The sequence below is a fragment of the Acipenser ruthenus genome, chromosome 18 (genome assembly GCF_902713425.1).
Source record: "Acipenser ruthenus chromosome 18, fAciRut3.2 maternal haplotype, whole genome shotgun sequence".
NCBI lineage: Eukaryota > Metazoa > Chordata > Actinopteri > Acipenseriformes > Acipenseridae > Acipenser > Acipenser ruthenus.
The window spans coordinates 24,710,804-24,724,033 of NC_081206.1; the positions used below are offsets into that span (position 1 = coordinate 24,710,804).

Below are 13,230 nucleotides of genomic sequence, written 5' to 3' on the forward strand. Positions count from 1 at the left end.
GACATCTCCTTTTTATCATCTTTATAGCCCATTAGCAACACATACAAAAGAAATGACTGAGCATAATATTAAAAGATTTGTCATACTTTTCAAATAAAGCTATTTTCAAACAAAACATTGGGGGAAAAAAAAAACATATTAGGCCTAACCTAGCCAGTTAATGATCAGATAATGCACAATAAGCTTGACTTTTTAAAGTACTTAGGCAGACTACAATCTGCAGTGAACCTCTGGGTATTATCACAAGCTATAAATGGAAAGATTCATTTATGCAAATTTACACCAGACCCAGTTTTTCAAATACAGAGAAGAAGAAAAATAAGTTATATTGTGAATTACTAAACAGTGATGTCACACACTCATATCATTTTTAAATGAGTGGCAAAAGATAACATTGGAATGAATTTGATTCATATATATATATATATATTATTTGCATACAGCTCTGGAAAAAATTAAGAGACAACTGCAAAATTATCAGTTTCTCTGGTTTTACTATTTATAGGTATGTGTTTGGGTAAAATGAACATTTTTGTTTTATTCTATAAACTACTGACAACATTTCTCCCAAATTCCAAATAAAAATATGTCATTTAGAGCATTTATTTGCAGAAAATGACAACTGGTCAAAATAACAAAAAAGATGCAGTGTTGTCAGACCTCGAATAATGCAAAGAAAATAAGTTCATATTCATTTTTAAACAACAAACAACAGACAATACTAATGTTTTAATTTAGGAAGAGTTCAGAAATCAATATTTGGTGGAATGATTTTCAAGCACAGCTTTCATGCGTCTTGGCATGCTCTCCACCAGTCTTTCACATTGATGTTGGGTGACTTTATGCCACTCCTGGCGCAAAAATTCAAGCAGCTCGGCTTTGTTTGATGGCTTGTGACCATCCATCTTCCTCTTGATCACATTCCAGAGGTTTTCAATGGGGTTCAGGTCTGGAGATTGGGCTGGCCATGACAGGGTCTTGATCTGGTGGTCCTCCATCCACACCTTGATTGACCTGGCTGTGTGGCATGGAGCATTGTCCTACTGGAAAAAACAATCTTCAGAGTTGGGGAACATTGTCAGAGCAGAAGGAAGCAAGTTTTCTTCCAGGACAACCTTGTGGCTGTCTGTAACTTTTCACAGGAACTTGTTAAAATTCTTGGAAAAACAGAATTTATTTACTGTATACCTACAGAAAATAGTAGCATTGCATTTTTTGATTAGATTGACCAAGCTTTTATCCCCGAGTAGAAAATTGACATTGTGTTTTATTAGGAAACACGACTTTGATGGCAAGTGGAACACCCAACCTATACAAGTTATTACACGAGTCTGCAAAGAAGGTAATGAGCTCTTTATTTTCATAACCAGGTGCCTAAGCAGACCATTTCAACTGTAAGAAATCTATTCTTCAGCACAACCACAGGGCAGCAGTGTGGAGTAGTGGTCAGGGCTCTGGACTCTTGACCAGAGAGTTGTGGGTTCAGTCCCAGGTGGGGGACACTGCTGCTGTACCCTTGAGCAAGGTATTTTACCTAGATTGCTCCAGTAAAAACCCAACTGTATAAAAGGGTAAATGTATGTAAAAAATAATGTGATATCTTGTAACAATTATAAGTTGCCCTGGATAAGGGTGTCTGCTAAGAAATAAATAATAATAGGGATCAGGGCTGGGGTAAATTCCAATTCCTTTGAAGGAATTGGAATTGATATTTTAGAGACATAATAATGGTTGTGATTGTTCAACTGCTTTCATTTAATAAATTATGTGTTGGAGTTGATTAAAAGGGAATGGGAATTGGAAAATGATTTTACAAAGGAATTGGAAATGGAATTGAAAAACAGGAATTGACCACAACCCTGATGTGGATTACCATTATTTGTAACTTGTCCTTTTTTGTATTGTATGGTTGATCCATTTGTTCTTACTTGTCTGTTTTAACATGACAAAGATTTATTTTCGGATTTAAAAGGCTCTGCAGTGAATACAGCTATTCCCTGCATTTCAATGGTTTCATATTGTCTGTTATGTTAATGTATTCCAGGTTGAAAATCCGAATCCAGATGAAATTGCTAATGGTAGGAAGACAGTGTTTGATACATGGTTGGCAAATGACCCATCTGATTACGACCCAACTCTCCCTCAGTATGTATTCAGTAGTTCGGTTCTCATTAACTGCATTCAAAATTGTAATTATTTTGGTATTGTGACAGTAAATTGACTTTCACAATTATGAATTGCTGCAAATGTTGCTGTTTTTTTCATTCAAATTATAGGATCTTGTTGCAACAAATAATTATAGTCATGCATACCTTACAGAAATGTAAATAACATGCAGATTTGTCAAGTTGAATATGTGTTGCCCTTGCTGGCCCTTCTCCCTTATTGACAGCATTACGACTCATTTAAAAAAAAACTAAGAATCTCTGCACCTCCATTGAGATGGTAACCAATTGCCTGCTGTGGATTTTCTTAAGAAACAGGAGTTTTGTGTCTAAAGATTTCAAAAATATTTCACTCCTATCCTGAATTTTAACTTTAAGAAAAGCCAAATGCGACAAAATATATATATATATATATATATATATATATATATATATATATATATATATATATATATATATAAAAATAATAATAATTAGTACCCCAATTGTAATATTTAAAAATAAAACATACATACATACAGTATGACATGCTATTAAAAAGTATTAATAGAATCTGAGCCATAAACAATAGTTTATTACAGTTTTGTTACTTAAATCTGATGAAACTTGGAATGGACATTTGTTACAGTCCTATGAATGTAGGTATTGGGGATCTTGTTGGTGATGTTACCATGATCAAAGAAGCCAATAGGATCTTGTAGGTAATGTTTCTCACCACTACTGCCGAGTGACTTGTATGCACTAATTTCAGCTATGATTGAAAACTTCAATATATACATACCAATTTCACCTACAATCTTGTTTTCATAGTACTGGCAACAAGGTAACTGCGTGACTCAGTGAAGGAATAAAAAAAAAAAATAACCTGACTGAATTTAGTCTTGCAAATTTCTGGTTGATTCAGTTTTAGATGTGATTTTGAACCTCCGGGGTTTGGGTTTCTGAAACCTGGATCAAATGCATTTCAGACCTAACCTGCAATGAGAGATTTCTTGCCAACTCTTAATTGTGAATTACCGTTGAGAAAGTCAAATGTTATTTTTTTTCTGGGTCAGCACTAGGAGGACTGAAATTCCATGACGTATGATTAGATGAAAAGAATTGCTAGGAATGAAATCACATTCTAGAGTTTTGCTTAAGATTCTAGTGGGATCAGTTTTGCTTGACATCACAGTCTTGTTTTGCACACAGAATACAAATTCACAGATGTATTCAACAAAGTCTAATAAGGAAAAAGCCATCGCTGAAAATGAATCATAAAACTGACATTATCTGCTTTCACCTGCACTGGTGGCAGACAGTGTGCGTCAGTTCCTCTGTCTAGAGGATCTCAACAGATTAAATTAGTCAGTGCAATAACAACAATACTTGTTTTCTTTCAGTCTCATTATTTAAAGCTATAGAGCCCAGGTATAATTGTAAGCAAGTCTTTGTTGTACTACTGTTTACTGCAGATTCTGGTTCAAAAGCAAGGGTATTATTGTTTAAGTGAATCCACAGGCTTTTTTTCTGTATGGAGATTTAAGTTTTTACAACCAAAATTGAGGAAACCAGCCATACCGTCACGTCAGGCTTTATTTAGATTTGAGATCATCATCAAGCTAATAGAGGAGTACAGAAATGTGGTTTTTTTTTTTGGTTTTTGCTCAAGGATGATAGAGTATAAAGCCATGTTTTGCCTGCGTGGACCTGGCAGCCTACCTACTTTTCCATGCCCCACCCACTACCACTCAGTGATATGTGTGACATCTACAAATAAATAATGAAATACCTGAAGACCTTAAACTCACCTCAAATATATGTACCTGATAAAGTATGTTATTTTAAGACTTGAGCTGTATAGCAGCAGCAGTTTTAGCAAACATCTTCCTTGATGAGAAGCTTATTAATGGCAAAAGCATTCAGAGTGTCGTGATGATTCAGTTTAAAATAGTCTCTAGTGTTTGTTTTCTGACTGAAGAGGCTACGCTGTTGAGGGCTTTGATGACAATAAACTCCATCTCCGATGGTTTCATAACCTTTACGTGTCTGTATAACATTATCCAGAAAAAACAAACAAACTAATAGTTTGTTTTAGTTTAATTCATCTGTGGTTAATGCAATACTAATTATGTCTTTTTAGTATTGGTGAACTGGGATCTGCAAGTGACTATACCGCATTTCTACAAATAGGAGGTATTCCATGCATAGACATGAGCTACACCTACAGCAAGGTATGCTATCTTACATCTTCTATATTTTACAGCTTTCATGCAGTCATGTTGTGGAGGAACATATGTTCATGCAATCACATGGATAAAAGAAACATCTTTAAAATGTGTTATTTATTTAGATAAATAACCAATATGTGTATTTTATTTGATCTATTCTTATGTTGTCTATTTTTGTATTATTATTATTATTATTATTATTACAATTTAAACAATCAGTTTCATGTCATATAATTATATACAGTTGTTATATTATTACACGGTTATGGTCTGAGTGAATAAACTAAGGAACTGTGATCGATACCCCTGTTTCTCTGAGCATATTTTTTTTATGTACACATAAGATATATCATCTCACGCTATAATGTGTTTCATAATGCGCTGTATTGATAAATGCCGATTTTATTTTGCATATAGCTGCAAATTTAGAAATTTTATATTAGAACTGCTATCTGGTAACTATGGCAGATCAACAAGAATAAATAGCTTTGTATTTATTATTTAAAATGAAGTCATTAATAATCTCTAACAGGGATTACAGTAGAGCCAATACCCTCTTTCTGTTTATCTAAAAGGTTACAGGGTATTGTAAGGTTAAGGATGAGGAAGTTCATGACATCTGATCCCAGGTTCATGTCCACTGTTTACAGTAGTCCAAACTAAAACTCAGACATACAAACCTGATGACTTCCATGACAAATGTTTCTCAATGTCATAAATGTTAAAATTAGTCCAGTTCACATATTTATATTCCAGGTTTTGGTGTTTGCACCACTAATGATAATGCGTGAAACATTACTTAATGGGACAATTAGTGGAATTAATCAACTGGCATGCTGGTTATTGCACATATTTGCCATGTATAGGTGTGACGAGGTCAATTCTTTCTAGGTACTGTTCATCACATAGGCATGAGAGGGGAAATGCAGGACTTAAAAAGGTTAGAAAATTAGGTAAAAATGTCAGTGGGTGTGTGACAGGGGTGTTCTGTTTCTGTGTGGGTATACTATTACCTGAGAGATGAGAGACACAGGGTATGACGTTGAAATGCTGCACGTCCAGGTTTTATTAAAGATCGCACAGGCAGATGCAGTGGATGTTGGCCGCCACTAGGGTTCCAGCAATGGTATCCCTAGTGCAGGAAAACATACAAACACAGCGTACATAATCACAAAAATGCAAAAACAGCCATAAAACAAAAGCTGGCAGAGCGCTGCTCCCACTAAAAGGGTGGTCCCGCTCTAGGAACCTTCTCATTACACAAATTAAATAAACTTGGTTGATTAAAATCCCCTAAATGAATTCCTACCCTAAAGTTGTAGGTATCCTGGTCTACACACCATGATCCTTCTCCACCTCCACCTCCACCTCCACCACCTCCACTTCCACCTCCACCACCTCCACTTCCACCTCCTCCACCTCCATCTCCACCTCCTCCTCCACCTCCACCTCTAGGCTTATCGAAGAAAGCACAGCACAAACAAAGAACAAAAGAATGATTTTTAAATCTACAGGGGCAGGCCTCTAGTAAATCTAAATAAAGTAAATCTGGTAAATTTAATTGGTAAGAGAAAGGTACAGTACAATCCAGTAAAGTGCCTCTGCTTTATCTTTATTACTGTAGTAACCATCTTTCTGCGAATTTCCAGCTATTCAAAATGTAATTGTTGGTTATTTTCTCTTGTCTACTCAAAGCACCACGCACTACGTATTCAATAAAGATGTTGCAGTACGAGAGGTGTACTTGTATTACTGGATGCAGACCTGCAACATTCAAATTTATTTCTCTTTTTTAACACATCAATTGCCTTTCACATACAGTATTGATTTAAAACACTCTGCAGATAAGACATGGAATCTGTGTACCCATCACAAAACCCGGTAGTTTTTCAGTAGTTCATATTTCTAAAAAATGAATATCCATATGTAGCTGTATAGCCATTTTTATAGCAATTCTGTGAAATGGAATTTGCTCTTTAAAAACAATTTCCAAAGTGCTATTTTCCTAACATTATGTGTATAAGAAAGCTTCATAACTGAAGAAACATCCATTTACCAGTCATCAGAAACACAGCAACCCTTACTGTGTACAATATAGTTACTGTATTTAGTTCAATTTATCAAGCTGTTTGATTTTCACACTGCCAAAAATACTTAGAAAAAGGTTCTTATTTTTCCAATAAGAAGAAAAAAATAGGAATAATTTAGTCAAATAATATTTAAACAAAGAATAATTTATTACCTGGCTCCATAGCCAAGAACATTGAAGCCAGGGGAGAAATTTAGGTCTTGTGTCAATACTAAAAAAATATAAATTCTTAAATGTGTCTTACAATAGGAAAAACAGTCTTAAAAGCAAAAACATGTTTGCCATTGCACTTTTTTTATATATATATAGTATAACAATGTTGTTGATGATCCTAAACTTGCTGCTACAAAATGGTGTTCCTGATGAATAAAACGATGATTACAGTGACTGGCTTTTACCAAACAGATCATTTAGAAGTCAGGTTTCTCTTGACATGATTGGTATTTTCAGGGATTTCAGCTTCATCGAATGAACCAGTAGGGGAAATTGTTGAAAAATATTTAACCAAAAATGGTTTTAATTTATTAGTAATATGTAGGTTTTGGTTTAAAAGGATATGAAGTGGTTATAGTAGACTAAAAATGGACAATACCTAGCTAACTTTGCACTGCACATAATGTGACATTTTATCAGTAATTTGCTGATATGATAAATGCTAACATTTTTAATATGTTTGCGTTTGGATCAACCCTGTTTTAAAACAGAAGAAAGGGTTCTAAGGTTCAATTCCTCATTAAAAACCAAATTCACTTCAGGCACTTCCTATTTTACGACCATTGTTCTTCAGAATATTGATTTAATCTATAAACCTTAGCTATGGTCAGACCAATCCATCATACACTGTTTGACATTTGAAACACTTGACACTGAAAACTTTCTTATCCACTTAATGATGTCTTGTTTTCACTGCTCCCTGATGATTGGGCTGTTTTTAGACTGTTTTTAGAACTTGCCTTGAACTCAGGATTTTGTTTAGTTTTAAACCCTGTTGTCTGGCTTCATTGAATTTGTGGTAACCTTCCTTGCAGGAAGCCTTTTCTTTACGCTTCATATTATTGAGATTTTAAAGAATAGAATCAATTTAGAACTTCTGGGGTATATTCATAAAGTATGTTATTATAAATCCTTCGGATTTTAATTGCTTGCTCAGTTTTTCTCAGATTCAAAGACCATACTCTGTACTTGTGAAATAGGTTTCTCATGTATTAAAAGAGCTAGGACAGGAATAGATTTTAGTGCATGTTCTGTAATGGCAGTAGACTTAACTGTAACAACACTGTGATCGGGTCTGTAATGACTTTTTGCTTTGCCTTAGAAAGGTTCATCAGCAGTAAACACACAAAACCCTGGGATTTGGCAACGAAAACAATCATATAACAGGGATGAATGTGAGGTTGAATATTTGTGTGTTAAATATAATTCTTTCTAAGATACTGTATGTATTTAAAAAATGTGTTTGAGTCAACACCAAGGCCTAAGATTGAATAACATAGTGCAGCTTTTACAGTAACTATTTAAATTGGTCTTAAAATGATGTTATAAATATAGTTCCAAATGAATAACTTATATTTGTGACTGCCTAAACTTTCCCATGCCCTGTAGATAAAACATCTGCTCTAGGAGGGTAAAATATTTCATATCTCTCACACCACATGGTATTTGTCTGCCCCTTTAAGGACTTTGTAAGAATTGAGTTAATCGTTAAAATGAGACATCTGTCATCAACAGCTGCTTGACAGTATGTGGTTTTTAATTAACTGGGCTTTTTTCACCTTGAGAAATAAGCAAAATAGAAAGCTGTTTTTATGATTCACAGAAGAATACACACAAATGAAAAGTTAAGTGTTTTGCACTAAATTGATATCCAGGGTGGTATTCAATCCACAGATTAGTAGCAAACCTGTATTTGCAAATGTTATGTATGTTTATGCCATTTCCAACAGACTTACTGTACATTTTTCAATGTTCACTACTGTTAAAGCGAAAGAAAAGTGGATGGAAACATGTCCATTGTGTGAAAACTCAAGAACAAGCCTTTAACCTGTGGTTTGGAATTCCATTAATTTCAAACCACTTTAGAGCTGAGAAAAAAAAGAAAAGATACAGTTTAGTCTTATCTAGAGACAACTGAAAAATCTAATTGTATAAATAATTTAAGACTATTCTCTTTCAATACATTGATGAATGTTACTCATTGAGAGTTGCTGGCTAACAGAGAACAGAGCACAGATAATCAATTATTGCCATCAAAAGGAACAAAAAGAATAATATATCTTGGACACATCATTACCACCATTTTCAGAGCACCATAGATAAGTGTATTTCCAATTTAGTTCCAATTTTTTTTCAGACTATGATTGAAGCAGGGCCTTGCCCAGCAGTTCTTTGTATACTGTAGTCTGTCCATTTTGTAAAACATCTACATAATTGTTGCTTGACATGTTTAACTATAAACAGTGTACATAAACCAAGGTGGAAACATTTAAACCTATATCTGTCCAGTCATGCAAGCCAGCAAACTTTCTCAGTGGGGAACTAGTTTCCAACTCGTGGAGGAATGATTTTAGGTGTTGTTAGTAAATCTCAATGGCATGATGATAATGTGATAATGCCACCTGAATACTGATATCACTGTGTGGAAACATTTTCATACAGTATTTTGACTTGTCAATGGTGTCACAATGTTATGAGTCGATGAATACTGGTATTTCATTGTGATTCAAAGATAAAGTGTGAATTTGCAACTGTATCAGAACCACTGTGCGATATGTGTTCCAGACCCATTGTGTTGCTATTGCTGGTAGTGCTGTGGTTGATAGTGATGCTTGAAGTTCTTCAGGGTAATACACTGGTATTTCAGTGGTATCAATATATTTTTTCTGAGGCGACAATGGTGACAATGTGCTTCAAAAGCTACCATAATAAGTTGCCTGAAAGTTATAGAATAACTTAGGATATTTAATCTTCAAACGGACAGATTGAGATAGCGATCTCTAAATGTTCTTCGTTTCATAGACTTCTGGGATTAGTTTTTATGATGATACAAAATTCATGCACGTTAATCACAGGGAAAGTGGAGATTTTCTTCACATCAAGGAGATGCCTTATATGTTATTCTCTAAAGAGCAGCAAATTAATGATCAAGAAAAAGCTATTTTCTTTTGATATGCTGTTACATAAATCTCCTTGGGTGAACATTTTAGTACGCATAAATAATGAGCCAGGAGCCCTTTGTAAAGTTGTGTAAGGAGTTACACTGTACAAATGCTACAAAGGAAATAGTGGACTGATGTGATAGTCATACAGTACCTAGAGAGCTGACTTTATTACTTCAGTCAAATAGTGCTGATTCTCTTTCACAATTTTGGTATTACTTATTTTTGTGATCTGGACCCACAGTAGATTTTGTCCATAAAACAGGCTCCAGTTGCTACCTTGTGCAGTACAAAAAATTGTTTCTTTATATCTTAATCCTTTCCCATTCCAAACAGTGGACCAAGGCCCATTGAAATACAGTATACTAAATAAGCTACTGCCATTTGGTCACACCATTGATAAAGAGTAAACTAAAAATGTGACTATTAACTTGCCCCACTGGCAGATATGGATTTGCTTTTAAATTACCTGTTTTGCACTGCAAGAACACAATAAGGAAAACAGACACATGACAATGAAAATAATATATATATATACCAAAGGTCTGACATCACAAGAAATAGTTTGCATTGCAAAAATGATTTAAATCCATTAAAACCCTGAATACGTCAAATATTTCCCTTGTAAATCCATTTCAAATGTTTAAAGTAGACCAAAAAAATACATTTGAATGCACTTTAAAAAGCCAAACATGTAGCATCACCAAACTGGCAAGAACACAGTAATATTTCATTTTAAGCAATTATTAAATATAATGAAAGCTAGTAAATGACTTACCATTAGCTAGTTAGTATCCTCTTGTCTCCACTCCACCTTACAGGATAAAGGCCTTCACACACCAGATGCGATGGGATTTTTACTGGGGCGACACGACAAATTCGCTGCGAAAAAACCGTGCACACCAGAAGCGATCACAGACTAGACGCGACCGCTGGAAATTTGCCAAATCTTCCAGAAAGTATGATTACTAACAAACAAATGCAATAGAAAATGACTTATTATTATTATAGGCCTGATGATAATGGCAAAATATTAAGCAATATGCATTTAATCATGTATGAATTTATACAAACCAGGCATGCCCCGATCATTAGAAATCGACTCCCATATTCCGTTTTTGGCTTTGGTGTTTTTATAATTGCTTTGACTTGTCAAAAAGGTCAGGGAAATTAGACACTGCAAGTAATGATCTTCTCCTCCATTTTCAGTGAAAGTGAAACAGGGTTTGATTTCAAACCACATGACATGAAGCTGTTCTCTGATTGCTCAGTTGTGTAGTTTTCGCGTGACGAATTCATGCAAATAGGACCAGGTTCTATTTTTTTTTTCATCGCTCGCATTGGAATTTGTGTCGCTTTTGGTGTGAAGGGTGCCATTTAAAAGCGTAGTTTTTTTTATTTTCTCGCATCACTTTGTCGTGTCGCTGTTCTCGTTGCATCTGGTGTGTAAGGCCTTAAGGCATTGGGGCTTGCTGCTGAATATTGCAATTATAGTCAAACTCCAGAGAATCGCACAGGTCTCTTTCAAGCGACTTGTCAGCATTGAGGCTTGCTCAGCTGTCTTAATCCAGTTCACGCCAGAGAAGACCCCTAAAAGTGCGCACATATTTGGAAAGATAATCATGTGGCAATCATCTCAAATTTAAATTAGTGTTGGATCATTTTCCCCCACAGTCGATTTGCTCTTTATTTGTTGAATGAAGACGGACACTTCAGCTGCATCCATATTAACGTTGTACAAAGTACATGCCAGTAGAGTAGACTTTCTCTATTGCCGAATATGTCCGATGTTGGCAAGCATGCTGATGCGGCTTTCATGAGGCCGTAAGATATGTGTTGACTATCTAGTAAAATATGAGTCCACGTTGCTCTCAAATCTTCATTAGAGTGCTCCCTGTTTGACTTTCCCAAAGAAGAAGTAACAAACGAATCATCCAGTCGATTTGATAATTTTCTCTTCCGACATTTATTTTCACAAGTTGTCACTTCCACTGCTGAAGTAGATGTAAATGAATATGAGATTCGGAGGAAGAGGATAATATGTGAGTTGGTTTTGTGGCTTCATTATCTGCCCGTTGTCTTTTAAATTAAATACTTATTTGTTTTAGTATGTTGACTGCCACACTACTGCTAATTAGTCTGAAAGTTTACTTAAACGGCACATTTTAAATAAATCCTTGCCACCTGCCTCACAAGCTGTCAATCAAACACAGCTTACACATGATTCATTGTGTGAGAGGAAAATCCCACCCAAACATTGCATCACAATAGGTCACGCTACATGAGTGTTTGACTTTTCTCGAGACATTTGCAGGGGTTAGATCTTTATTAATAATAAACTGTGCCAAATTGGAGTGGTCATTGAACAGACGTTTGGGCTATTGAAAGGGAGGTGGCAGATTCTACTGATACTACATTTTAACAAGCTTTCCCTGCCTTGTTTCACACGCATTGTCCATTCACGTGAAACAAATCACACATGTAAACTGGCCTAATGACTACTTGGATTTGATTAGCTAAAGCCTGCAACATGTTCTCTGTAGCTTATTGTCCTAAACTTGACCTCCCACCGTTGGGGTGCACAATTAACAATATATATATATATATATATATATATATATATATATATATATATATATATATATATATACATTTATCGGTACTTAAACGTGGCACTCACATAGCCACAGATTTGGGTGGGCCTGTGTGCTAACTGGGTGGGCCGTGGCCCACCAGTGGCTATTCCCCTGTAGTTCAGTACAATAAATAATTCAAGATTTTATCTCCAGGAAATACTGTAGCCTCCTCCAGTATTTTTGTAGTCAGTTCATTCATTATTTATTCTGTTTTGATTACAAAAAGTATTTGCTTACTTTTCAGATGTCATCTTTTAATTTCTCAATGGAGCTTACCAAGCTTAATTACTTTTACTAGTGAATGATTGAGTGTCAGATGTAATACCCATTTTAACAAGACTTTGTTCTTGACAGACATACAAGCTCAGCGACTATCCAATGTACCATTCAGCCTATGAGACATTTGACCTGGTTTCCCGTCTTGTGGACAGAGGCTTTAAATACCATCAGGCTGTGGCTCGCCTTTTGGGAGTGATGACAATGACTCTGGCTGAAAAGGTCATTTTGGACTTGGACTGCACACAGTATGCCAACAAACTGGAAAGAATGGTGAAGGATATTCAAACCCACTATGGGCCACTGTTTGAGAAGCATGGTATAAGCATGGGTAAGACGTCAGTTCTTACTTTACTCTTAAATATGCAACAACATATTCCATTAATACCATAAATGTGGAATAGATAGTGCCTTGTGGGGAACTAACTAGAAGTATATTGTAATGGTCTATAGTAGAGAAAATATTGATATATGAATGTAATGAAAAACAGAAACACAACAAGAATTTGAATCAAATAACTTGAATTATACGTGGGCATGAAATTGATTTAAAGTTTACCTCCATCTTAAAATATTTTGCATTTGTTATTCTGTTTTAGTATAGGGTTGAATATGGATGAGGATGTGCAATTTTCAAATTTAATCATGGGACTTTTTTTTTTGTTCTAGAAAAAAGTTTTATTCTTTCTTTATTTCTTT

General features: G+C 35.1%; 1 protein-coding gene across 1 annotated transcript in view; it reads left to right on the top strand.

Moving 5' to 3' along the window:
- Positions 1-367: 367 nt before the first annotated feature.
- The window catches only part of LOC117963892 (N-acetylated-alpha-linked acidic dipeptidase 2-like), a 38,182-nt gene continuing 25,319 nt past the window's right edge, over positions 368-13,230 (top strand). The window contains exons 1-4 of the mRNA XM_058991660.1: positions 368-1,342; positions 2,045-2,145; positions 4,288-4,378; positions 12,610-12,862. Of these exons, the coding sequence (XP_058847643.1) occupies positions 1,289-1,342; positions 2,045-2,145; positions 4,288-4,378; positions 12,610-12,862 (499 nt within the window). The 5' untranslated portion in view covers positions 368-1,288. The remainder of the gene's footprint in view (positions 1,343-2,044; positions 2,146-4,287; positions 4,379-12,609; positions 12,863-13,230) is intronic.